Source organism: Hyperolius riggenbachi, chromosome 1 (genome assembly GCF_040937935.1).
Source record: "Hyperolius riggenbachi isolate aHypRig1 chromosome 1, aHypRig1.pri, whole genome shotgun sequence".
Lineage (NCBI taxonomy): Eukaryota > Metazoa > Chordata > Amphibia > Anura > Hyperoliidae > Hyperolius > Hyperolius riggenbachi.
The window spans coordinates 84,156,779-84,183,446 of record NC_090646.1 but is presented as its reverse complement, the minus strand read 5'-3'; the positions used below and the strand labels follow the sequence as shown (position 1 = coordinate 84,183,446).

Below are 26,668 nucleotides of genomic sequence, written 5' to 3'. Positions count from 1 at the left end.
AAGAGGCGATAGGTGCCTTGATCCCCCAGCAGTCTATTTGCTTCATGGCAATAAGCGCTGGTGTCTTGAACTACAACTCCCCCCCCTTTATCCGCAGGTCGTATAGTGATTATTGGATCATCACGCAATTTTTTTAAAGCGTTTCGTTCTCCATTAGTTAAATTATCGTTATAGAACCTCTTGGTTTTAATGCGCCTGAGGTCTTTCTCAATTAAATTCTCAAATGCTGTCATGGCATCACTATACTTACTCAACGGAAAAAAGGAGGAGGGTTTTTTTAAAGTAGTATGTACAAAAGTCCCCTGTTGAGTTTCCTCCTGGACAGGTCTTTTCAAAAAAAAAATTTTCAAACACATTTTTCGCATAAATCTCTTTACATCGACATATGTGTCAAATTGATTAATCTTGTTACATGGTGCAAATTTAAGGCCCTTTTTCAAGAGGCTAATCTCTTCATTGGTCAGTTCACGTTTACTGATATTGAAGATCCCTTCCATATCTTGTTCTCCACTCCCACAGACTACTGCTGCCTCCTTTTTATTTTTACATTTCCCCCTCCCCCCCCCTGCACCCCCTTTTCCGTTTGTAGGCCTGGGGGTGCGTAAAAAATATTGGCTTATAGAGTTTCGTGGAGGTTCAACTACAATGTTATTGTTACTTTTCCTTTTAGCATAGTTTTTATTTATCTGACTTGGAGTGTTAATATTATGCTGTATAGGTCCCGGTGTCCATCTCTGTTTACTATTGCTCCTTCTAAACCCACTCTGTCTCTTCAATAAGGGTCCATTTGGGGTTCTATTTCGTTCCAATCTTTTTGTATTCACCCCTGAGTCCTCTATCAGGGGCGAAAATCGATTATAGGTTGGGACATTTACTATAGTGGGACCTGGAGTTCTTCTCTCGGGGGCCTTCTTGATATCAGAATTCCCAAATGATCTATTGGAATTTATTTTGAAAGCAATTCGATTTATTTTGGAACACAATTATTTTTAGTTTGGTGATGATTGGTACCTGCAGGTCAGCGGGACGGCGATGGGGACCCGGTTCGCACCGGCCTATGCAAATTTATTCATGTCTTATTGGGAGAACCACCACATATATGGAGAAGGTGGCCCAGGTGCGAGCCGGGTCCTATGGCGTCGTTTTATAGATGACGTCCTGCTGATCTGGGGGGGTGACCAAAGTTCATTGGAACAATTTATTGATAAAATCAATGAAAACGACTGGAATATAAAATTTACTGCCAACATCAGTGATCAAAGAGTTAATTTTTTGGATCTAGACATTTATGCTGACTCAGGGGTTCTGAAAACAAAGACATTTCAGAAAAAAGTGGATGTTAATAGCTATATCCTCTATACAAGTTGCCATTTGCCAAGATGGCTAGATGGGATACCCAGGGGGCAGTTCACGAGGTTGCGGCGCAATTGCACGGAGATTGCTGAATACAACGAGGAGGCCGAGAGGCTCGGTAACTGCCTCCTGGAAAAGGGGTATCCTAAGAAACAGATAGAGAAATCCAGGAGGGCAGTTGCATGTAGAAATCGTGAGGATCTACTGGCCCCCAGGGATAAAACAAAATGGGATGGTGGTGATTTCTCCATGGTTTTGCACTACACGGCACAGTCCAGTGTTATATCTGGTATTGTTCGAAAGCATTGGAGTGTGCTGAAGGAAGATAAGATTCTGGGGGAATTAATGCCAGAAAGGCCGAGGCTGATTTTTAGAAGGGCACCCAACGTTGGTTTATCCATTGCTTTGGCTGCTAATGAGAAGATAAGAGAGAATACAATAGAGCCAATGGGACAGGGCTTTAGAAGGTGTGAAATGTGTAAAAATTGCAGACTAACACAGAATCCTGGTAGGATAACGAAAGTTGTAACTACCACTGGAGTTGAGTATAAAATTAAAGATTCTATAACATGCAGCACCAAAGGAGTGATATACTGTATTCAGTGCCCCTGTCACAAAAGATATGTAGGCAGAACTAAAAGGGCATTGCAGGAGCGTATCGATGAACATTTTAAAAATATTCTTAAGAAAAATGACAAACACCCACTCTCTAGCCACTATAAAGAAAAACATGGGGGAAGTTTGAGGGGTACACTCTTTTTTGGTCTGGAGGTAATAAAGAGGAGTTGGAGGGGTGGAGATTTCATCAGGAAAATGTCCAGAAATGAGTCCCGCTGGATATTCCAGCTAGATACACTGATACCAAAAGGTCTTAATAGCGAAATGGAAACATTCGCTTTTTTCAACGAATAATTGTAAACGGAATAATACTCCTTGAGATAAGGCAGAGCTGTGTGTGAGTTGTGTCTAATGCAGAGCTGTGCATATGCTCTTAAGATAAGGCAGAGCTGTGTGTGAATTGTATATGACACAGAGCTGTGCACATATGAATAATTCCATGGATAAGCGTTGTATTAAACATTACAAAGGTAAAGGAATGGCTAATGGGAATATCCTCCTCCAATGTAGAGATGTGTACATGTGAATAACATTATGGATTTACGCTGCACTAGATACTAAAGAGGTAAGGGAAAGGTTAATAGGAATGTCCCTGGAGTAAGAAGGCGGAGCAATAAAATTTGAATACAGGCGGAGCAACAGACAAGTAAACATATATAGATTGAGCAACCAGCACACAAAGTTTAATCCTCCTGAAGAAGGCTAACGGAAATTAGCTGAAACGCGTAGAGGTCATCCTTTTAGGATCAAAAGCCCGTTTTGCAAGCGTTCAGGAACTCAGCCAGCCGCAATAGCGCTTAGCGGCCATCTGAAGAACCATTAAGTTCCTGTACCTTAAGGTGACGTCACCAGAAGCACAGCTTACGGCGGATTGGAGAGGGAGTGAGCGTCACGCTGTATCTGTCAGTGGGAAGTGACGCAGACCACCAACCAACGCCAGGAGCTGCACGGGAAAGAGGCTCTGAAAAGCCCGGCGGTGCATGTAACCTGTGAGGCCGGGAGAGTAGCGTGCTGCTCAGAGGTATCTTGCTATCAAGTTAGCCTGTATAGTGCAGCCATTTCCTTACAAAATATTTGAGCAATTGAATGTCCGGCATACTAATATCCGTGAGGAGGAATCAAGTGTATCTGGAATGTTTTTATACAGAACTTTTTTCCTTTTAATGCAGTGAGAAATCCCTGCGAGGACTGTGAACTTTGTTTTTCCCTGGAGAACTGTTTCAATGGATGCCTGTAGTGTTTAAGACCATAAGGAAATACGTTATTTTGATGCCCACACAGGATCAATTGATTAATTGACTAATCGATTGCACAGCTCTGCATGTTACTTTCCACATTTGTTTGAAATCGACTCTGGGTGAGATTGGAGAGAGAGTGGTATGTGTGAAGCGGTTGAATGTTAGTTTATGGTTGTATTATGCATTTTTAGGATTATTAGGTTTTTTAGATTTTTATATTCATTAAAGTAATTAATCGCTTTTTTAGCGCGTGTTCCTTCCAAATCTAAAGTGTTTTTAACCTGTTTGAGGGTTTTGGGACCCCCTCTTAGGAACGTGCAGCTTAGTCAGGTTACATTTTAACCTCAGCGCCTGCTTTATTTAATCTCTCTATAAACATTGATTGAATAATTATCCTTCTCATTGCAATGTATGAATTCTCATAACCTGATGTAAATACATGAATCTGTATATATTGATTGCAGGTGCCTGACAGTACCTACAAGACTCCGAAAGAGCAGGAAGCGCTACAAGGGAAGAGGCTGAGAAATCGCCATAAAGCAGAGGTATGGCTCGCCAATGTGAATTTCAGACCTCTCCATGATTTCATCTAAGTTGGAGAACTTGCAAAATCGCAGGATGTTCAAATACCAGTGGAACCTTGGTATGAGAGCATCATTCATTCCAGAAACATGCTTGTAATCCAAAGCACTCTTATATCAAAGCAAATTTCCCCATAAGAATTGATGGAAACCCAGGTGATTCATTCCACAATTCCAAAAGAGTTATAGTAAAATAGTACAGTATAAAATAAAAATGTCACTATAACTAACAGCATCGTTGCCGTCTGTTGACTCACCCCAACCTTTTTGGTGTGGCTTTAACAAGGAACTTACCCATTGACGGTTACTTTTGAGATTTTTATGGATATATGACCATGCACAGCCTCTACACTGAGATTAAGTGCAATCCTGCAGCGTCAAAGGCAGAAGAACCATTGTCTCAGTTGTGATGAAGTGACGCATTTATACTTTTTTTTCTTTTGCTTGTATATCAAGATGTTGCTTGTATATCAATATATTTCACAATAATTTTTGCTTGTATAGCAAAGCGCTGATTTACAGCACATTAAAATAAACGTATTACTGTTTCCCCCATTACTCCCCCTCTTCATTTCTCCTATTTTTGCTGCTCCCCGCTGCCAATAAATAACTTAATTAATAAAATATATTAATATTAATAAAATATAACTTTTAAACCTTTGGGCAAGATGGCTGCAATGTAAAGTGCTTCCAGGTCAGTACACAGTCTCCCTGTACTGCTGTACACAAGAGATAAAGCCACACGAGGCAGATCTCCTCCCTGCTGTCAGCCTCACTGGAGCTAGGCAGATCTTCCCCCTGCATGCAGAAAGGTCAGGGATGACTCATCAGATGATGTTCAGCAGGGGGAGTGAGAGGCAGATAGCAGGAGGAATAGCTGCTGTATTGTCTGCCTCTTCCTGCAGCACAATATTCGTCTAACTCAGGCTTTCTCAACCAGGGTTCCTTGAGTACTCTGCAGGGGTTCCTTGGCATTTTCCCCCATCGTGGTGGAAGTATAATAGAGCACACAATAATAGGTGGTACTGAAACAAGAAGCACTAAATTGGTGGCTCAGGAGACAGTATAAGGAGTGGCAGTGTAATGGGGGTAGTGAAATAAACAGCCACACATACTTTTAAAGACCGTGCCTCCTGCAAAATAAATGCAGGGGTTCCTCAAGATCAAAAAATTGTTTGCAGGGGTTCCTTGAGATCCAAAAGTTATTTGCAGGGTTCCTCCAAGGTAAAAAGGTTGAGAAAGGCTGGTCTAACTAATCAGAAAGGAGCAGTGGAGAGACAGCACAGTTGTTTCTAAACAAGGCAAGGGAAAAAAGATTTGTACTGATGAAAGGAACATATCTCTTCATTTTAATTTCATTTTGGAAAAAGGCCACAGAACTCCTTTAAAGAGAACCCGAGGTGTGTTTAAAGAATGTTATCTGCATACAGAGGCTGGATCTGCCTATACAGCCCAGCCTCTGTTGCTATCCCAAACCCCCCTAAGGTCCCCCTGCACTCTGCAATCCCCCATAAATCACAGCCATGCTGTGAGGCTGTGTTTACATCTGTAGTGTCAGTCTTAGCTGCTCCTCCGCCTCCTGCATAGCTCCGGTCCCTGCCCCCATCCCTTCCCTCCAATCAGCAGGGAGGGAAGGGATGCAGGCGGGTACTGGAGTTCTACAGGAGGCGGGGAGAGCAGCAGACTGACACTATAGAGATAAACACAGCCAGCTCTGACAAGCTGTTTGTCAGCAGCGTGGCTGTGATTTATGAGGGATTGCAGAGTGCAGGGGGACCTTAGGGGGGTTTGGGATAGCAACAGAGGCTGGGCTGTATAGGCAGATCCAGCCTCTGTATGCAGATAATATTCTTCAAACCCACCTCGGGTTCTCTTTAAAGGGAATCTGAAGTGAAAATAAACTTATAATATTATGAATTGTATGTGTATTATATCTAAGAAATAGAACATTAGCAGCAGAGATATGAGTCTAATATTGCTTCCAGTACAGAAAGAGTTAAGAAACTCCAGTTGTTATCTATGCAAAAGCAGGGAACTCTGTCTTCTGAAGCTTATTATCTCAAGTGTCTGTCACTGTATTTTTTTTTTGTTCTGCAGAGTTCAAAAGTTCACTAGCCTGCTCTGTGAAATTATTTAGAATGCTGAGTGTAGTGTGTAAATTGCAAATATTAGAGAATGATGCAATGTTATAAAAAAAAAAAACTACAGAACTGAAAATAAAAATATGAGACTATTTTCTTTGTTGCTAATTGTCTAGTAATTATCCGTACTACACATACAATTCATTATATCATAATATTTATTTATTTATTTATTTTTTTGCTTCAGTGTCACTTTAAATCAAGTTACGCTCAATCCAAGGTTTTACTGTACTTATGTTCCTCACTGTGCCCCCGGCTGGTTTGCCCTCAAGTGTATATTTTCCTCCCTTGCCTGTGTGTAGTGTTGGAGGCTAACCTGTCACGCCTCTGTGAATTCTGGCCTCCTCAAGTGTCTGGTATGACCGCGAGCTCCTGCACCGTGAGCATGTAGCAACCGCACTACAAGCGCTGGTGTCATGTGGTACAGGTGCTCGTGGTAATGCTGGATACCGCAGGAGCCCAAGATATGCGCCACCGTGTGACAGGTGAGATTTTAACACTGCACATGGGCACGGGGGAGGGGGGCCTGTCGGCTGTCCTGCTGCACCACCTGAAGTGTTTAGTATTGGCACTTGGGAGATGTCCATTGCATGGTGGCACAACAGGACACATTAGGGAGTTCTTTGGTGCCAGGTGACCACACTGTGTTTCAAATGCTGACATGTGGGGGTTATAAACACCACAATTTAAATGCATTAAATGACAGCAGGAAGGGGCTCGGTGGCCCTGGGAAAGAACCTTAAAGGTAACCCGAGTCGAAGCTTGGGTCTTAAATAACTGATTACCTTTAATAGAGGAAAGCCTCTGGTTCTTATTGAAGCTTCCCTTGGTGGTCGAAAGGCCCCCTGTGCTGAGCGTGGCCCCCCTCCACATTGGGACTGTGCAGCTTCTCTCTCCATTATGGCCGCGCAGTAGCTGCACATACACAGTAGTACGGAGCCCTCGACTGCGGCTTACTGCACATGTGTAGGCGGGCTCATGCGACTACTGCATGGCCATGATGCGGGGAAAGGAGCTGCGCCGCCTCGATGAGTAGCGACAATGCCTTGTCGCCATTCTTCCAGGGGGCCACACTCAGCGACTGGGGACAACAGAGCATCGAGGGAAGTCACAATAGGATCCTGAGGCTTCCCTCTCTTCAGCGTAATGTCTTATTTTGTACCCAAGCTTCGGCTGGATTACACTTTAAGAGATATATTGTGGAGTATATGTAGATACTATAACAACTTAAAATAGGTATTCTGCAGTAAACCGCACCTTCCTCTTTATGATAATTGTTAAACGACCAGGTATGGCCTGTTTCCTAGACAGCATCTGATGGGCATGGATAGTGATACCTTTTCATACCATGAGTCATTTCTACTAGTAAACCCAGCATGACGTTTTGGACGTTGATATTCTGGTGATACAATAAACAACCTCAAACTTAAGCCCAACACTAATTTGAACCCTTCAACCCGAAAAATAACCTTCACCTTCTACTTTATGCCTAACAATAACCTTAATCTGTATACAGCATCTAACATACACCTGTATCCCTACTGTGTGGCTTACCTTAATTGTAACTCCTTATTGTGCCTAAAATTAAACTTTACCCCTTCGGTATGCCTAATAACCTTAACCCCTACTGTGTATCTAACACAAACCCCTCTACTGGGTACCTAACACTCCTTACACCTAACACTAACCCTTACCACCACTGATATTGAACACTAGCCTTCACCCCTACTACATGCATAAAAATAACCTTAAAGTGAACCTGAAGTTTTGCACAGGACAGAAGGAAACCTAGAGAAATGCACCCTGTATGTATTTAGAGAGTTTACCCTGTCTAATTCACCCTCATCTGTAACTAAGCACAAGTTGTCATTTGATCTTGCAACTGTGTGAGCTGTCTGCCACGGCAGAGAGTTAATTGGTAATCACAGGATGCTGACAATATGTCTGCTTCCATGAAAGCAGGAAGTCGACAGACTGCAGATTTATTGCAGGATTTCTATCAGCTAAGCAAAGCACCCTAGAAAGAAAACACAGAGACAACGCAATGGTGCAGTACGTCACAAAGTATCTAAAAATGAAAATTAGGTGAAATTAATACTCACAAAGGCTGCATAGGGAGCAACCAACCACTGGAAACAGGTGGAGATGCACAAACCCGACTCTACTCGGGTACCTAGAGAGGGTGGGGATGGTCGCAGTCTTGAAAAACAGCAGTAAGGTCCTGATATGTGGCATCAGCCCACCTTGGCCCTCACAAAGTGACCAGATTTGGCCCTCACAAGGTGGGAAACCAGCACAAAGAGGCAACCAGGAGTGTTAAAGAGGAGCTGTCAGCCGTACGATCTCAGAAAAAAACACATACTGTATATAAGTAGATAAATACTTGCTCTACTTACATATACATATGTATTGTACTGTCCACATTTTGATTTTAGTGATTTTTCTACAGAAATCCTTTTTAGCATTTCCTATTTTAACTGTGGGTATTTTGAAGCCAATCCTGACGTAATTTTCTCCCTTACTCTCCTCTGCCTGATTTGTCCGCCCTTCACTATAGAAAGTGCATTGTCTCAGCATGAGAAATATTGGCCAATCAGAGAAGAACAGATGTGTGGGACAGGAAAACAGGAGGGAAAGGGGTTTCAGCCAATCGGGCTGCATTAGTTTAGTCTGAGGGAAGTAGAGAAGCAAAGAAGGACAACCCAGCATGCCCTGCAACTTCCTTTTTGTGTACCAAATTTTGTGTGTACCAAAGAAGAGTCAGGTAAACTGGGGCATGATCATTTATCAACAAGAAAAGTAATAGTGATTTTAACTTTTGGATTGCCTGGTTAGCATCCTTATTACTTGTTTACCAGATAAAAATAAAGAATTGATTGTGATTTTATGCCCAACAGTTACACTTTAACCACCCTGGCGTTCTGATTAAATCGCCAGGGTGGCTGCGGGAGGGTTTTTTTTAAATAAAAAAAAAACTATTTCATGCAGCCAACTGAAAGTTGGCTGCATGAAAGCCCACTAGAGGGCGCTCCGGAGGCGATCTTCCGATCGCCTCCGGCGCCCAGAATAAACAAGGAAGGCCGCAATGAGCGGCCTTCCTTGTTTTGCTTACATCGTCGCCATAGCGACGAGCGGAGTGACGTCATCGATGTCAGCCGACGTCCTGACGTCAGCCGCCTCCGATCCAGCCCTTAGCGCTGGCCGGAACTTTTTGTTCCGGCTACGCTGGGCTCAGGCGGCTGGGGGGACCCTCTTTCGCCGCTGCTCGCGGCGGATCGCCGCAGAGCGGCGGCGATCAGGCAGCACACGCGGCTGGCAAAGTGCCGGCTGCGTGTGCTGCACTTTATTTGACGAAAATCGGCCCAGCAGGGCCTGAGCGGCAGCCTCTGGCGGTGTTGGACGAGCTGAGCTCGTCCAGACCGCTCAGCAGGTTAAAAACACATAAAAGAGAAAAGGGGGGAATTGGCTTACCTCAATAACAACAAATTCATATATATAAATGTAATGAATTTTAAATAAACACAGGCAACGCGTTTTGGTTGTCTCTGCCCACTTCCTCAGGCCAAATAAACTGCCAAAGGGTTTCAAAAGCCAGGTGCAGATTGCCTCTCCTGGCTAATAATCACATTGCCTGTGCTTATTAAAAATTCTTTATACAGTATTTATATAATATGAATTTGTCGTTATTGAGGTAAGCCACCTCCCTCTTTTCTTATTTATTTTTAAATTTTATTTACTTTCTTTTTTATTTTTACCCGTTTTGTACATCTATAGCGAGGCCACTATGTCTCACGATAATATACTTATTGTATCAAACACCAAAAACCAATGGTGCTAAAATGAGAAGTGAGTGATTATTCCCTGTCAGTGGATCAGCATCCCTAGAAATGAGGTTATGATTCCTGTATCCTGTATATAACATTACAGCAGACATGGCTGCAGCACTCCCCTGATAACTGTCATGGCTCAGTCTTGTCTCAGTCTTTTCTGAGGTGTCAGCATATGTGAGGTAGGCAGTCTGGACTGGGAACACTGCAAGGGCGATTGTTCTCTTTGTGAAAGCTTTTAAATCAGCGCAGCAGCCTGTCAATAGAAACACACCCATTAATGAGATTACCAATAGCAAGTGGAGAATCTGAGCAGCATGATTAACTTGCTGTCAAGCAACAGACAATAATCTGAACTGTGTATAGGAACAATCCAATATGGTGCTACCTGACACAGCGTCTAATACACAGAATTCAGCCCTGCATCCTGCTATAGCAATGAAGTGACAATGATATACTTACTGGGAGATGGGCAGCTCTATAGAAAGAGACAGCACAGCAGTACAGAAATGGGCAGCTCTATAGAAAGAGACAGCACAGCAGTACAGAGATGAGCGGCACTATAGGAGCAGACAGAGCAGCAGTACAGAGATGAACAGCACTATAGGAACAAACAGGATAGCAGTACAGAGATGAGCACCACTATAGGAAAAGACAGGGCAGCAGTACAGAGATGGGCAACACTATAGGAACAGACAGGGCAGCAGTACAGAGATGGGCAACACTATAGGAACAGACAGGGCAGCAGTACAGAGATGGGCAACACTATAGGAACAGACAGGGCAGCAGTACAGAGATGAGCAGCACTATAGGAACAGACAGGGCAGCAGTACAGAGATGAGCAGCACTATAGGAACAAACAGGATAGCAGTACAGAGATGGGCAACACTATAGGAACAGACAGGACAGCAGTGCAGAGATGAGCAGCACTATAGGAACAGACAGGACTGCAGTACAGAGATGGGCAGCACTATAGGAACAGACAGGGCAGCAGTACAGAGGTGAGCAGCACTATAGGAACAGACAGGGCAGCAGTACAGAGATGAGCAGCACTATAGGAACAGACAGGACTGCAGTACAGAGATGAACAGCACTATAGGAACAAACAGGATAGCAGTACAGAGATGAGCACCACTATAGGAAAAGACAGGGCAGCAGTACAGAGATGAGCAGCACTATAGGAACAGACAGGGCAGCAGTACAGAGATGGGCAACACTATAGGAACAGACAGGGCAGCAGTACAGAGATGGGCAACACTATAGGAACAGACAGGGCAGCAGTACAGAGATGGGCAACACTATAGGAACAGACAGGGCAGCAGTACAGAGATGAACAGCACTATAGGAACAAACAGGATAGCAGTGCAGAGATGAGCACCACTATAGGAAAAGACAGGGCAGCAGTACAGAGATGAGCAGCACTATAGGAACAGACAGGGCAGCAGTACAGAGATGGGCAACACTATAGGAACAGACAGGGCAGCAGTACAGAGATGGGCAACACTATAGGAACAGACAGGGCAGCAGTACAGAGATGAGCAGCACTATAGGAACAGACAGGGCAGCAGTACAGAGATGGGCAACACTATAGGAAAAGACAGGGCAGCAGTACAGAGATGAGCAGCACTATAGGAACAGACAGGGCAGCAGTACAGAGATGAGCAGCACTATAGGAACAGACAGGACAGCAGTGCAGAGATGAGCAGCACTATAGGAACAGACAGGACAGCAGTGCAGAGATGTACAGCACTATAGGAACAGACAGGACAGCAGTGCAGAGATGAGCAGCACTATAGGAACAGACAGGGCAGCAGTACAGAGATGGGCAACACTATAGGAACAGACAGGACAGCAGTACAGAGATGGGCAGCACTATAGGAACAGACAGGGCAGCAGTACAGAGATGGGCAACACTATAGGAAAAGACAGGGCAGCAGTACAGAGATGAGCAGCACTATAGGAACAGACAGGGCAGCAGTACAGAGATGGACAACACTATAGGAACAGACAGGACAGCAGTACAGAGATGAGCGGCACTATCGGAAAAGACAGGGCAGCAGTACAGAGATAAGCAGCACTATAGGACCAGACAGGGCAGCAGTACAGAGATGGGCAACACTATAGGAACAGACAGGACAGCAGTGCAGAGATGAGCAGCACTATAGGAACAGACAGGACAGCAGTGCAGAGATGGGCAACACTATAGGAACAGACAGGACTGCAGTACAGAGATGGGCAGCACTATAGGAACAGATAGGACAGCAGTGCAGAGATGAGCAGCACTATAGGAACAGACAGGACAGCAGTACAGAGATAAGCAGCACTATAGGAACAGACAGGGCAGCAGTACATAGATGAGCAGCACTATAGGAACAGACAGGACAGCAGTGCAGAGATGAGCAGCACTATAGGAACAGACAGGACAGCAGTGCAGAGATGTACAGCACTATAGGAACAGACAGGGCAGCAGTACAGAGATGAGCAGCACTATAGGAACAGACAGGGCAGCAGTACAGAGATGAGCAGCACTATTGGAACAGACAGGACTGCAGTACAGAGATGGGCAGCACTATAGGAACAGACAGGACAGCAGTGCAGAGATGTACAGCACTATAGGAACAGACAGGACAGCGGTGCAGAGATGAGCAGCACTATAGGAACAGACAGGACAGCAGTACAGAGATGTACAGCACTATAGGAACAGACAGGACAGCAGTACAGAGATGGGCAGCACTATAGGAACAGACAGGACAGTAGTGCAGAGATGAGCAGCACTATAGGAACAGACAGGACAGCAGTACAGAGATGAGCAGCACTATAGGAACAGACAGGACAGCAGTGCAGAGATGAGCAGCACTATAGGAACAGACAGGGCAGCAGTGCAGAGATGAGCAGCACTATAGGAACAGACAGGACAGCAGTACAGAGATGGGCAGCACTATAGGAACAGACAGGACTGCAGTACAGAGATGGGCAACACTATAGGAACAGACAGGACTGCAGTACAGAGATGGGCAGCACTATAGGAACAGACAGGACAGCAGTGCAGAGATGGGCAACACTATAGGAACAGACAGGACAGCAGTGCAGAGATGAGCAGCACTATAGGAACAGACAGGACAGCAGTACAGAGATGGGCAGCACCATAGAAATAGACAGAAAAAAATGTATGTAAGTAGATAAATACTTGCTCTACTTACATAACATATGTATTGCACTGTCCACCTTTTTGATTTTAGTGATTTTTCTATAGTAAAAAAAGAAAAATAAATCTTCCTTAGGATTCTCCATTTTAACTGTGTCTATATTGAAGCCAATCCTGATGTAATTTCCTCCCTTACACTACTATGCCTGATTGTGTATGCATTGCCCTCCCTCCTCCCAGTTTTCAGGCACTCCCACCCAGCTCTGCAATAGAAAGTGCATTGTCTCAGCATGAGAAATATTGGCCAATCAGACTGGAACGGAGTTGTGGGAGGGGAAAACAGAGGGAAAGAGGCTTCAGCCAATAAGGCAGCATTAGTTAAGTCTGGGGAGAAATAAAGAAGCAAAAAAACACAACCCAGCATGCCCTGCAACTTCCTTTGTGCGGCAATGTACCAAATAAGAGTCAGGGAAACTGGGGAATGATAATTTATCAACAAGAAAAGTAATAGTGATTTTTACCTTTTGGATTGCCTGGTTATAATCCTTATTACTTGTTTACCAGATAAAAATAAAGAGTTTATTTTTGATTTTATGCCCGACAGTTACACTTTAAGGGGAAGCATGGTAGTGATCAGTACTTGTCTAACCTTTGCTTGTTGTGGATTAGAACACTTCATTGTGCAGATACTGTAAATCAGTAATAAGATCACCCAGACACTGCTTTGGGACACTGCCATCTAGTGGCAAAAGACTGACACCACAAGTACAAAATAATTGTTGAGCCACACATGTGCATGTAATTTGGGTAAATGGAGACAAGCATATCATACTTTGTGATACATGTATAGTAGGTATAATAAGGCCTTATAAATTAGGCCATAGCCTAAAGGAACAAGTAAGTTATGTAAAGAGCACAGTATACTTGCAGTGTTGAAGTCTTGGCATGATATTGGTGTACTGGTGAGTGTAAGCTTGGTCGGTCTGTGTCCTCTTCTCCCCTGGGGAGTACTTACCTCGGGAGGGGGAAGCCTCAGAGTCCCAATAAGGCTTCCCCTATCCCCTGTAGCTGCAGGCAATCCAGCGCTGGCTCCCCCGAAGTCTCCCGGCAATCCTGGCTAGACAAGCCTGACAAGGCTTGATATATTTACCTTCCCTAATTCCAGCGGGGGCGCTGTTGCAGCTCTCAGCATGGAAATAGCCAATCTCTGTCGTGTCGGCTCTACTACGCAGGCGCAGGAGACTTGAGCCTGCGCAGTAGAGCGGGCCAACAGCGATCGGCTATTTCCGCCTATTTCCGAGTGAAGAGCCGATACTGCACCTGAGCTGGAGCCAGTAAAGTAAATATTTACATCCCTGGTGTTCGGAGGGGCACAGCGAGACCGCCATGGGGCACAGGAGGACGGGGAAGCCTCGATAGGATCCTGGGGCTTCCCCCACCCAAGGTGAGCACCCCTCAGGGGAACTTTTTTTTGTTACAGGTTTTCTTTAAAGAGAATCTGTAACATCAAAATGTCCCCTGGGGGGTACTCACCTCGGGTGGGGGAAATCTCAGGATCCTAATGAGGCTTCCCACGCCGTCCTCCGTCCCTCGGGGGTCTCGCTGCAGCCCTCCGTACAGCGGTGACGTCAATATTTACCTTCCTGGCTCCTGCACAGGCGCTCTGACGGCTGTCGGCTCCGAAGTAGGCGGAAATACCTGATCGCCGTCGGGTCTGCTGTACTGCGCAGGCGCAAGTTTCCGGCGCCTGCGCAGTAGAGCGGACCTGACTGAGATCGGGTATTTCCGTCTTCTTCGGAGCCGAAAGCAGCCACAGCGCCCCCGCTGGAGCCAGCAAAGTTAAATATTGAATTGACAGTCGGGTCTGTCGCCGGCTGTTCGGAGGGCTGCAGCGAGACCCCCGTGGGACAGAGGACGGCGTGGGAAGCCTCATCAGGATCCCGAGGCTTCCCCCACCCGGGGTGATTACCCCCCAGGGGATATTTTTTATGTTAGTGTCTCTTTAAGACATACAGTGAGGGAAAGGGGTATTTGATCTCCTGTTGGTTTTGCTCCTTTGCCCTCTGACCTAGAAATGATCAGTCTCATCATTGTAATAAACGGGTTATTGTAGCAGTGAGGTTAGGTTCACAGTGGGACGTTATGGTCGCGCATTATAAAGTCTTATAATGCTGTTTACCGCACTGCAATGTTAAAGCTATGTGACTTTCACAGTGCGACAATAGTGTCGCAAGGCAGCGTGTTGCTTTATGGTGATGCACTGCTGCATTACTTCTTAATGCACACGTTAACAGATACAAGGAAGCATGCTTTTCATTGCCTGTATGCTTCACTGTACCTACTGTATGCAACGTTAATGTGCGTTACGACTTTTTGTTGCAGTGTGTTGTAATTTTGCATTGTGACGTTAACGTTGCATCACATGGCGATATCCCACTGTGAACTGAGGCTGAGAGACAAAATTACAACAAAATAACTCTCAAAACCCACTGCCCCAAAGTCAGAGCTTCATGTGCACTGAAATTATTGAAGTAAGTATTTGAACCCTTATTAACCAGCAACATTTCAGGCTTGCAGGTTGTAAGATCCTCAGTGTATTTGGGGTGACAGAACGCCGAGACCCGGGCTGCAGCTCGGACTTCCAGGTCTCAGCGAACCGCTGACGTCACTGGAGCGCAGGGTGACTCTTAGACGCCATTGGATAAGCGGAGGATGCATTCCCAGTACGCGCTTCGTAGATGTAAACAGTAGTGCACGTGTGCCTGCGTATCAGCTGACACGCTGAATAACGATTGGTTTAGTTTCAATTCTGCTTTGTGTTGATTGGTTAGCTCTTGTATTTAAACTCAGAGAGCGCCCCCAGTCATCGCCTGTGACAGCATTAGCTGTGGCTTGTTGCTGGGAATGCGCTCCTTTCCTGATTGATTCCTGTTGCCCATTACTGCTTTGTATCCTGACCACGTTAACCTTTGATTCCTGTTGCCGACAATTGCCTTGTATCCTGACCATGTTTAACTTCTGATTGATTCCTGTTGCCGACTACTGCCTGGTATCCCGACTACGCTATCTCCACTGGATTTCCTGTAGTATTGTGTTAGGTAGGAGTTTTTGCAGGTATTATGGGCTGGGCTATAGGTCAGTCATGGGCATACAGCCTGACCTATAGTCCAGTGTTCTCCCCAGAAATTTTTTCCAGCCGGGTGGCATGAAAAAGTAGCCGGGTGGGGCATAACCGAGGGAATGCAGGGCCAACTCTGCTTACAGCATAGGAGGAGAATGAGGAGGAAACGTGACAAATCAAAACCTGGAAAATGTACTTCACTTTGAGGTGGCAAACCTCCACTCAATCCATTGCTGTGTACAACAAATGCTAAAAGATCTGGCATAAGACTGTTAAAAAATTGGCGTTAGATCTAAACAGAGGAGCATGGCACTTTCCATCATTATAAAAACTGAAGTAGTCCACTGACAAGGCATGATCCTCAACAGATTACTGGTGGTTCCCTGTGTACAAAACAGGGTGGGGAGATTGTACAGCAAAGTCCCTAGTAACCGACGGGGATCACCTGATGCTGGTTACATGTGCTTGCTGGTTGCTTGAGCAACCGGTCGAAATGGCAGAAATCTCCCCCTGCAAGTACTTACCAAGCCTCCAGCGATCTCTGGCGATCTCCCTCTATCTCCCCGCAGGCTCAGAGCAGCTTCCGGCTTCCGTGGCTTTCTCTGTGCACGGAAGCCGGAGTGTCAGCTGACCTGCATCAGGTCATGTGACAGGCTGGCTTCCCTACACAATGTTGGAAGCTGATTAGAGCCAGCAGGGAGATAAAGGGAGACTGCCAGACATCACTGGGGCCTTGGTAAGTCTTTCAAAGCCTGCCTGCACTCACAAAAGCCCCCCAACAGAGGTCCCTGTTATCACTCAGGCAGGCCGGTTAGATGAGACTTTTGGTTGCCTGAATTCCAGATAACGGGGACTGTGCTGTATGTTGAATTTGTAAGTTGCGTCGTGTGTTGAACTTAGTGAAATGTGGATAATCCTTTCGGACAACTTGGTATTTGGACATTATAGAATAAAAACGGTTTTGTGGTTGTTTTCAGAGTGGTATTACAGTGCTTTTTATTTTATTTGCAGCTACATAAATCCCGCTGACAGTGCAGGTGAAAGACCTCATGTAGTCAACACATGTCCAGAGTTATATGTATTGGGCATTGTTAATGGTACTGATTGACCACAATCATTCAGTTAATGTTTTTGGGGTCAACTCCGCTACCAATTATCTGATGGTAAAGTTTTCCTTGCTGTTTGTGGACCCCATTGTTTCCGGCTGAATGCATTAATTAGATCAAGAATCATTGTGGAACTACAAGGTTCAGTGTGTCCTACAGATCAGATCACACTGAGAAGCTGCAAATTCCCACACAGATATGAACGGTTTTTTTTTTTTTGTGAAAATGCAAAGCACAGCATGGTCTGAAAGGACATGCTAGCCCTTGTGATTTCAGAGGTTCATGAGGGCCCTTTTCCACCTGCAATCGCTAGCGTTCATGCTGAACGCTAGCGATTGCTGAATCGCAAAACCGGCGATTCCCCCGACGTCTGCGGCCGCGATTTTGCTATGCTATGCACTGCATAGCAAAATCGCGGCAATTATCGCTCCGCCGCGCGTTCGCGTTCCCGACAAAAGCGAATCGCGGTGGTGGAAATGACCTACCGCGATTCCTATGTTAAAAAGCAAACCGTAGCAATTGTAAAATCGCTAGCGGTTTGCGGTTTTGCGATTCAGCCAGCGCAAACGCGCTGGTGGAAAAGGGCCCTAGTGTAAGAATTAAAATAGGTGAGGGGAGGGGAGAATAAACGTCAGGACAGAGCTTTATGAGTGCAAACTAACCTTACTCACTGAGGTCACTGCTGGGCTGCCAGCTACATGCCTTTTGCCTGTACCTTTCAGATCAGAAGGTTTTTTTCCCCTTCAGTGCTGCTGTCAGTGAACTCCGTTCTCCAGGCACTTAAAACATCTCGCTCTCTGCAACTAGCCCCGGAGCTGCTCCGTGCGTCTTGTGACAGCCGGGGGAGGAGGCGAGTGATTTCCGGCACTTCCAAACCCCTCTCTACACTCCTCTAAACACAAGTGCAGTATTTTACAGAGACGGGCAAGTTAGTACGCAAGGTATTTAGTGGGGAGGGAGGGTGAGAGAGAGACAATTGACCTAGTGACGCAACTGTGAGGAGGAAAGGAGGCTCCGAATTACAAAACCAAACGATTATAGTTTGCCCAGCCCTGCCTTTGCCACACAGGCACCAGAATCCTTTCTCTGTCACAGACTGCATGTAATATGCCTCGTTCCTGAAGAACACTCTGCAGTCAGTAGTAGAAATGGTCCCGCCTACTGCCGAGCCAATGACTGTACGAGCCCGCAGGAAAGCAGATCTACACAGAGGAGAGAGCCCAGCGTGTGACGCAGCCGGGCGGGGGCGTATCTTACCCGGGCGGCCCGCCCACCTATTTGATCCTAGGGAGAACACTGTAGTCATTGACCAGACAAACCTGGCACAGGTGTTCTGACTGTGTGTAGGTAGTGATCTGAGATTAGGCTCACCCTCTGTAAGGGGGTGCCCCTAATCCCAGCTTGTTACAGGACCTGTACAAAATACACCTGTTCACAGAAGCAACCAATCATATTCCAAACTAGTCACCATGGCCAAGACCAAAGAGCTGTCCAAGGATGTCAGGACAAGATTGTAGAGCTGCACAAGGCTGGACTGGGCTACATAACTATTGCCAAGCAGCTTGGTGAGAAGGTGAAAGCAGTTAGCAAGGTAATTTGCAAAACGAGGAAACACAAAATAACTGTCAGTCTCCCTCAGCCTGGTGCTCCATGCAAGATTTCACCTCGTGGAGTTGCAATGATCATGAGAATGGTGATGAAACAGCACAGAACTATACGGGGGAACTTGCTAATAATCTCGGGGCAGCTGAGACCGTAGTCACCAAAAAGACATTTAGTCAAACAAATGAGGCTGCAAGGTTTTCCTGCTCAAGACAGCACATGTGCATGCCATTGTACGTCTGAATGATCCAGATGAGAACTGGGAAAAGTGTTGTGGTGTGATGAGATGAAAATTGAGCTCTTTGGCATCAACTCGCCGCATTTTGAGGAGCATCAATGCTGCCTATGACCCCAAGAACACCATCCCAACTGTCACACATGGAGGTGGACACATTATGCTTTGGGGGAGTTTTTCTGCATTGAAGGGACGATGGACTGTCAAATCTTGGGTGAGAACCTCTTTTCTTCAGCCAGGGCATTAAAAATTGGGTCCTGGATGCGTACTCCAGCATGACAGTGACCCAAAACACACGACCAAGGCAACAAAAAGAGTGGCTCAAGAAGAAGCCCATGAAGGTCCTGGAGTGGTCTTAATCCAACAGAAAATCTGTGTAGGGAGCTGCAAGTTTGAGTTGCCAGACATCAGCCTTGAAACTTTACTGACTTGGATAAGATCTGAAAAGAGGAGTGGGCCCAAATCCCTCCTGGGATGTGTGCAAACCTGGTGGCCAACTAGAAGAAACATCTGACCCTTTGTGATTGCTAAGAAGGGTTTTGCCACCAAGTACTAAATTCTCTTTTGATGGGGATAAAATACTTATTTCACTCCTTACATTATCAATAGCACTACCATTACAATTATAGACTGGTCATTTCAGAGGGTAAGGAGCAAAATCAGCGTGGGATTGAGTACTTCTTTCCCTCACTAAAAACAAGGAACACCAAGAGCCCCAATAGTGTAATATGTACTGGTAAATGGTTACTAGATAGAGTAAATATTAATACTCACAAACCAGGATTACCATTAGGCAACCACTGTAAAGACAGGTGGGGAGATTTTCCTGACCCAACTCAGGAATAAGAAGTCGCTCTCTGTAGATGAGAAAAAAGGGGGGTCAACCCTCCACCCAGGGTGGACTCAATATTATGCAGGAGAACAGAGGCGCCAAAAGGATAAAAGGAAGCTAAATGAGCTTAAAAACCAAATTCTTGGTAAATAGAGGAGGTAGTGGTGGACTTACCTCCTCCAAGTAGACACACAACGACTGTAGTAAAGACAGTCAATATATTTTATTTATGAACTTCAAATATGCAACGCGTATCGCAGGTTTGATCCCGCTTCATCAGGCAATAACAATGGAGCAATAGCATATGTGGTCAGTAGAACAGAGGTGTCTGGCTCTTTTACTGACCACATATGTTATTGCTCTGTTGTTATTGCCTGATGAAGCGGGATCAAACCTGCGAAACGCGTTGCATATTTGAAGTTCATAAATAAAATATATTGACTGTCTTTACTACAGTCGTTGTGTGTCTACTTGGAGGAGGTAAGTCCACCACTACCTCCTCTATTTACCAAGAATTTGGTTTTTAATTTAGCTTCCTTTTATCCTTTTGGCGCCTCTGTTCTCCTGCATAATTCTTTCCCTCACTGTATACCTTACTTTAGCAAGTAGTGTACTGCAAAGCAAACCTTTAAAGGATACCCAAACTGACATGTGACATGATGAGATAGACATGTGTATGTACAGTGCCTAGCAAACAAATAACTATGCTGTGTTCCTTTTTTTCTTTCTCTGCCTGAAAGAGTTAAATATCAGGTATGTAAGTGGCTGACTCAGTCCAATAAGTGACTACAGTGTGACCCTCACTGATAAGATTTTCCCCTTTTTATCTCTTTCTTGCTCTCAGAAGCCATTTTCTGCTAGGAAAGTGTATTATAGTTGGAATTTCTTATCAGTGAGGGTCACACTGTAGTCACTTCCTGTCTGAGTCAGGACTGAGTCAGCCACTTACATACCTGATATTTAACTCTTTCAGGCAGAGAAAGAAAAAAAGGAACACAGCATAGTTAATTGTGCGCTAGGCACTGTACATACACATGTCTATCTCATCATGTCACATGTCAGTTCGGGTATCCTTTAAAGAACAAGCAACACCCATGCTAACCTAGAAATAAAAAACACATATATAAGTAGATAAATACTAGTTTTACTTGTATAACAGATGTATTGTGCTATCCACGTAATGATTCCTGTGAATTTTATAAAGAAAAAGCAGAAAATCCTGTTTGGTACTGACTACTTAAGGGCCAGTGCTCCTAAAGTATGTGATAACTCCACATCATAGCAGCAGAAAAAGCAGGATTAGCATCTTTATCACTTTATCACTTAAAGACAGGTCCTGTTTGACTAACATGCTCAGCTTTTATGAGGTAGTGAATGCTAATATGGATATTGGGAATGCTGTAGATGTGATATACTTGGACTTTGCAAAGGCCTTCGACACTGTTCCCCACAGAAGTCTGGTGCAAAAGTTGAGGATGCAAGGACTGGGGAAGAGTTTGTGTGCATGGATAGGGAACTGGCTAATGGACAGAAAACAAAGAGTTGTGGTCAATGGATCGTACTCAAAATGGGAGACTGTTAGCAGTGGGGTCCCACAGGGGTCTGTACTGGGTCCAGTGCTCTTCAATTTATTTATTAATGACCTAGTAGATGCAGTAGTGAGTAATGTTGCTATTTTTGCAGATGATACAAAATTGTGCAGAATCATCAACTCTCAGGAAGATAGTGTCATATTGCAACAGGATCTGGATAGGATGGCTATATGGGCACATACATGGCAGATGAAATTCAATGTTGACAAATGTAAGGTCATGCATTTTGGACGTACTAATGGTCTAGCACCATACAAAATAAATGGGATACAGTTGGGGACATCAAACTTGGAGAAGGACTTAGGAGTACTCACCGACAACAAGTTAAATAATCGTACTCAATGCCAAGCCGCTGCAGCTAAAGCTAACAAAATTTTGTGATGCATTAAAAGGGAAATAAAAACTCGAGGTGCTAGCATACTATTGCCCCTGTTTAACTCTCTAGTAAGGCCACATCTGGAATATGGAATTCAGTTCTGGGCACCACATTACAAAAAAAGATATTGCAGTTTTAGAGCAGGTGCAGAGACGAGCTACAAAATTGATACGTGGGATGGAAGGTCTCGCTTACCAAGAAAGGTTAGATAAACTGGGTTTATTTAGTCTAGAGAAAAGACGCCTTAGAGGAGATCTAATTAACATGTATAAATACATCAGAGGGCAATATAATAGCTTGGCGGATGAGCTTTTTGTCCCTAGGCCTTCTCAAAGGACTAGAGGACATGACCTGCGCATGGAGGAAAAACGTTTTAGCCATTTATTTAGGAAAGGGTTCTTTACAGTAAGAGTGATTAAGATGTGGAATGCATTGCCACAGGAAGTCGTTATGGCAAACTCTATACCGGCATTTAAAGGGGGCTTAGATGCTTTCCTTGCGTTAAAAGACATCCATGGCTACAATTACTAGGTAATGCCTAATGATGTTGATTCAGGGATTTTTATCTGATTGCCATCTGGAGTCGGGAAGGAATTTTTCCCTTTTCTAATGGGCTAATTGGACCATGCCTTGTAAGGGTTTTTTCGCCTTCCTCTGGATCAACAGGGATATGTGAGGGAGCAGGCTGGAGTTGTACTTTGTACTGGTTGAACTTGATAGACATATGTCTTTTTTCAACCATAATAACTATGTAACTATGCTGGTGGAATCAGAGCCAGTGGAAGCATACCTACCTCTCCTGGCTCCAGCTTGCATCCTCGCTCCTTCTTGGCTGCTGGAGCTCCATGCTCTGTCATGTGACCGCAGTGAACGTTGAGCCCTAGTGGGCAGTTCAGAAGCTGTCAGGGAGACACAAGGATGAAAGCTGAAGCAAGGAGTGGTAGCCATGCTTTCCGGCACACTCTGCATAGAAGCGAGACAGGTCTTCTCGGAACCTCCTCCGAGTCACGCCGCATCTGCTTTCAGCTCGCCATGCAACCTAATGTTATCACAGCTGTAGCAGCACTAGGGGGAATTTCACTGAAAAAAACTGTTTGGCTTGGGACCCACTAGCACTTTTCTAAGCGCTTGTAATTTGCAAAACTCTTTCTAATGTAATGCTATAAGGGATTAAAAAAAAAAAAAAATAAAATTACATCCTGCAAGTGGAGCATCATACATTACATTAGCAAGAGCTTTGCAAATCACAAGTACTCAGAAAAGTGCTGCTAGTGGGTACCATCCTGTATCCTAAACATAATCTTAAAACGATGACCTTGATTTAAATAGGCTTACACCAACCAAGAAGTCCCAACCAATTGTTTGCCAAAATATTTTTATTAAAACCCACTCCATCAGGTGAAATAAAAGTGCCTATAAAATCAATTAACCAAGGCAATTACTATCCCAAATGTGTACATACACATACAGTACATGTATTGTATGCACACATGCACAACTTGCACAGCGCCACATACCAGATAATTATTATCATGTGCGACCCCTTGCACCAGATGTGGCAGTCTATTAATATGTATGCACTGACATGTGTCAGCATCCATAGATGTACAAACACCCACATACAAAGAGTTACAGATCCTCTCCCAGTAATAGAAAACGAATACAAAACATATACCGGTATACACATATGTTTGAAAGGATCAGTGAAACCCAATCTAGTGCCAATCAGCCAATAGGAGTGAGGTTCCTTTTAAACAATGCATATTGCCTGGTTGTCCCGCTGATCCTCTGCCTTTAATAGGCGTGTGATGTTCAGGTGTGTGATTCAGACACAACTGCAGCTAAAGAGATCCGCAGGACTGCCAGGCAACTGGTATTGATTGCTTAAGAGGAAATACATATGGAGCCATTGCCTTAGGTTCCCTTTAAATTAAAGTCTGCAGAAGTGAGTCCAGTCAGACACTCAGCTTGCTGACCTTCAGACTGTCATTAGCATTGTGTCTATGGATAGCTTAACAGACAGCTATTCTGTGAGAGTTACAGAGTTGCAGCCTGTAAATCATTCAGTATCTTCACTGTGTAAGTGGTAACAGTATAATAAATGGTTCCTGGAGCACCTCCTTAAATCTTCCTGTGAAAGGTCGCAGGTACAGTCCTCACAGGGGAGGAATTGATCCTGGCGGTCCTGTGTGCAGAGATGAATTCTGCAGTCAGTGAACACAATGCTGAGATAAATGTACCCCTCACACACTGATACACCTGTGGGCATGGACCTCTGTGCACCCTGTACATCCTGCTGGCAGTGTACCGTTTCCAAATGTAATTACATCTCCCTGTCTTGCAGGAGCTCCTGGTGGAAGCAAACGTGGTGCAGTTTAAGTGCGCCAATGCAGAAAAATCGGAGAAGACAAAGGTGAGTCAAGCTGGGAAAATAAATGGGAGGCCCCTTCAAACAACACATATGCAATTTTGAATAATTGAAATGCGTTTTGATGCATTATTCATTGCCTTTTTTGAAAACACATTTTTATGATGCGTTTTTCTGTTAAAGCTAATGGGAGTCTTTTAAGAAAAAAAGAAACCAGATACTTAAAGAGAACCTGTACTGAGTAAAATTATTTAAAATAAACACATGAGGTAACTTCAAACGAACATTACATAGTTACCTTGCCATCAGTTCCTCTCAGAAGCTCACCATTTTCTTCTTACAGTGATCCCTTCCAGTTCTGACAACATTTTGTCAGAACTGAAATATATCAGTTGCTGTCAGTTATATACCAGCAGCTGTCAGTTACAGCTGAGAGGAGAACGGATGCGTCCATGTTTCCCTATGGCTCAAGTGGGCGATGTTACAGTTTAACAGTGTGCTGACCAGAAAGCTGTTATGGGGTAACAGCCATTTTCAAAATGAAGGACGGAGAATTCCCTTGATCACAGTGGACATACAGGATGTGGGAGAGGAGAAAGAGATTGAGGAGTAGACTACACGGGAGGTAAGTATGACTTGTGTATGCTTATTTTGACTTTTAATTTTCAGTTCAGGTTTTCTTTAAAGAGAATCTGTATTGAAGAAATGTTATAAAACATCTCAGCCTGTTAGAGGACATCTCCTAGCCTCCTCTGTGACATTTTCGCTCTCCGACGCAATATTGGCGATAAAATGTAAACAGTAAAGATGGCCACTGAAACAGGAAGTGTACTGAAAAGAAACAGGATGTATATTGCCTTATGTTTGCATGACAAGTATTTATTATTACACAGTGGATGCAGCCTTCAGATGTTATGTGCATGTTTAGAAAAAGTTTTACCTTCTGCCTCTGCGGCTCTGTGCCACTGAAGCGTGACAAGAATCCTCAGACTCCTTTATAGACACAGCTGTTTCTTCTGAGCCAGGAGTCTGGGCTGTGCACTTGTGTCTGGTTAACAAATTGTCAGCATAGGACAGGCAGCTCCCTCCTCCCACAGCCTCACAGACACAGCTGAGCCTGAGAACAGGGACCTGTCTGTGAGTGAGAAATAAACAAGGCACACAGGAGTGAGCCCGTGCAGTGGGGGTGTATAATTTGTCCTTATCACAGCAGAGGCAGCTCCTTCCTCTCTGGGTTGACAAAGCTTGACAAAGAAAAGATGATAAGATATATTAGAGTGACAGTGCAACTAGAAAAGGCTGCAGTAATCCAGAGCACATTAGAACAGGTATAGGAACTTGTAGGACTGGAGAAATAAGGCTGAACATTTTGTTACAGAGTCTCTTTAAGTAGAGGGAAGGCTATGGGTCCTAATGAGCCTTCCTTCTCCTCTTCCGGTGCCCTCAGTGCAGCTGCCCCAATTAAACCCCCCACCGTGGGGGACTTCGAAAGTCTTCGGGAGCCGAGTCCTCCCGAAGAAAGGCGGTTCCATACTACGCCTGTGCAAGAGAGGGTGCTCGCACGTGCGCAGTAAGGAGTGGCCTATCTTTGGGAGCACTCTGGCTCCTGAAGACTTCCGAAACCTCCCTTCAGCAGTGCAGAGAGCAGTATTTGACTATCTTAGTCAAATACTGCTACGGGGGAGCCACAGCTGGAACGGGCACCAGGAGAGGAGAGGGAAGACTCTATAGGACCCAGAGCCTTTCCTCTCCTTAGGTATCTGGCTTTTTTTTTTTAAAGGTTCCCATTCAGTTTAAATGATCACTTGCGGGTAGGGGAGGGATCACACTTGCATCTGTGGAAATCTCAGACAATTCCCTGCAAGCATTTTGCAGCACAATTGTGCGTATTGGGGTCTGTTTTAAAGAAAATCTGTAAGAAAAAAAGGGCCCCTATGGGGTACCGTATATACTCGCATACAAGCCGAATTTTTGACCCCCAAAAAGGGGGCCAAAAGTTGGGGGTTCGGCTTGTATGCGAGTCATGGTGGTCCGCGGGTCCCCCCCTCCGCTGGTCCGCGGGTCCCCCGCTCCCCCCATGGCCGCCGCCGCTGCTATTACCTGTCCGCATCTTCTATTTCAGTCTCCGTGCTTGTAAACATTCAGAGCAGCACGCCCGGCGCTGCTACTGTGACGAGGCAGGAAAGAGCGTCCTGTTACTATGGGAACCGCTCTTTCCTGGCTCGCCGCTCGTCACAGTAGCAGCGCCGGGCGCGCTGCTCTGAATGTTTACAAGAACGGAGACTGAAATAGAAGATGCAGCCAGGTAATAGCGGCGGCGGCGGCCATAGGGAGTGGGGACTGTACTGGCTAAACTGGGGCACTTAACTAGCTTTACTGAGCGCTATACTAGCTAAACTGGGGCGCTATACTAGCTATACTGAGCGCTATACTGAGCACTATACTAGCTAAACTGGGGCACTATACTAGCTAAACTGGGGCACTATACTAGCTATACTGAGCACTATACTAGCTAAACTGGGGCACTATACTA

General features: G+C 44.9%; 1 protein-coding gene across 1 annotated transcript in view; it reads left to right on the top strand.

Moving 5' to 3' along the window:
- CFAP99 (cilia and flagella associated protein 99) overlaps positions 1 to 26,668 on the top strand; it is a 116,661-nt gene that overhangs the window by 59,331 nt on the left and 30,662 nt on the right. Inside the window, exons 7-8 of the mRNA XM_068275916.1 lie at positions 3,674 to 3,754; positions 24,112 to 24,180. Of these exons, the coding sequence (XP_068132017.1) occupies positions 3,674 to 3,754; positions 24,112 to 24,180 (150 nt within the window). The remainder of the gene's footprint in view (positions 1 to 3,673; positions 3,755 to 24,111; positions 24,181 to 26,668) is intronic.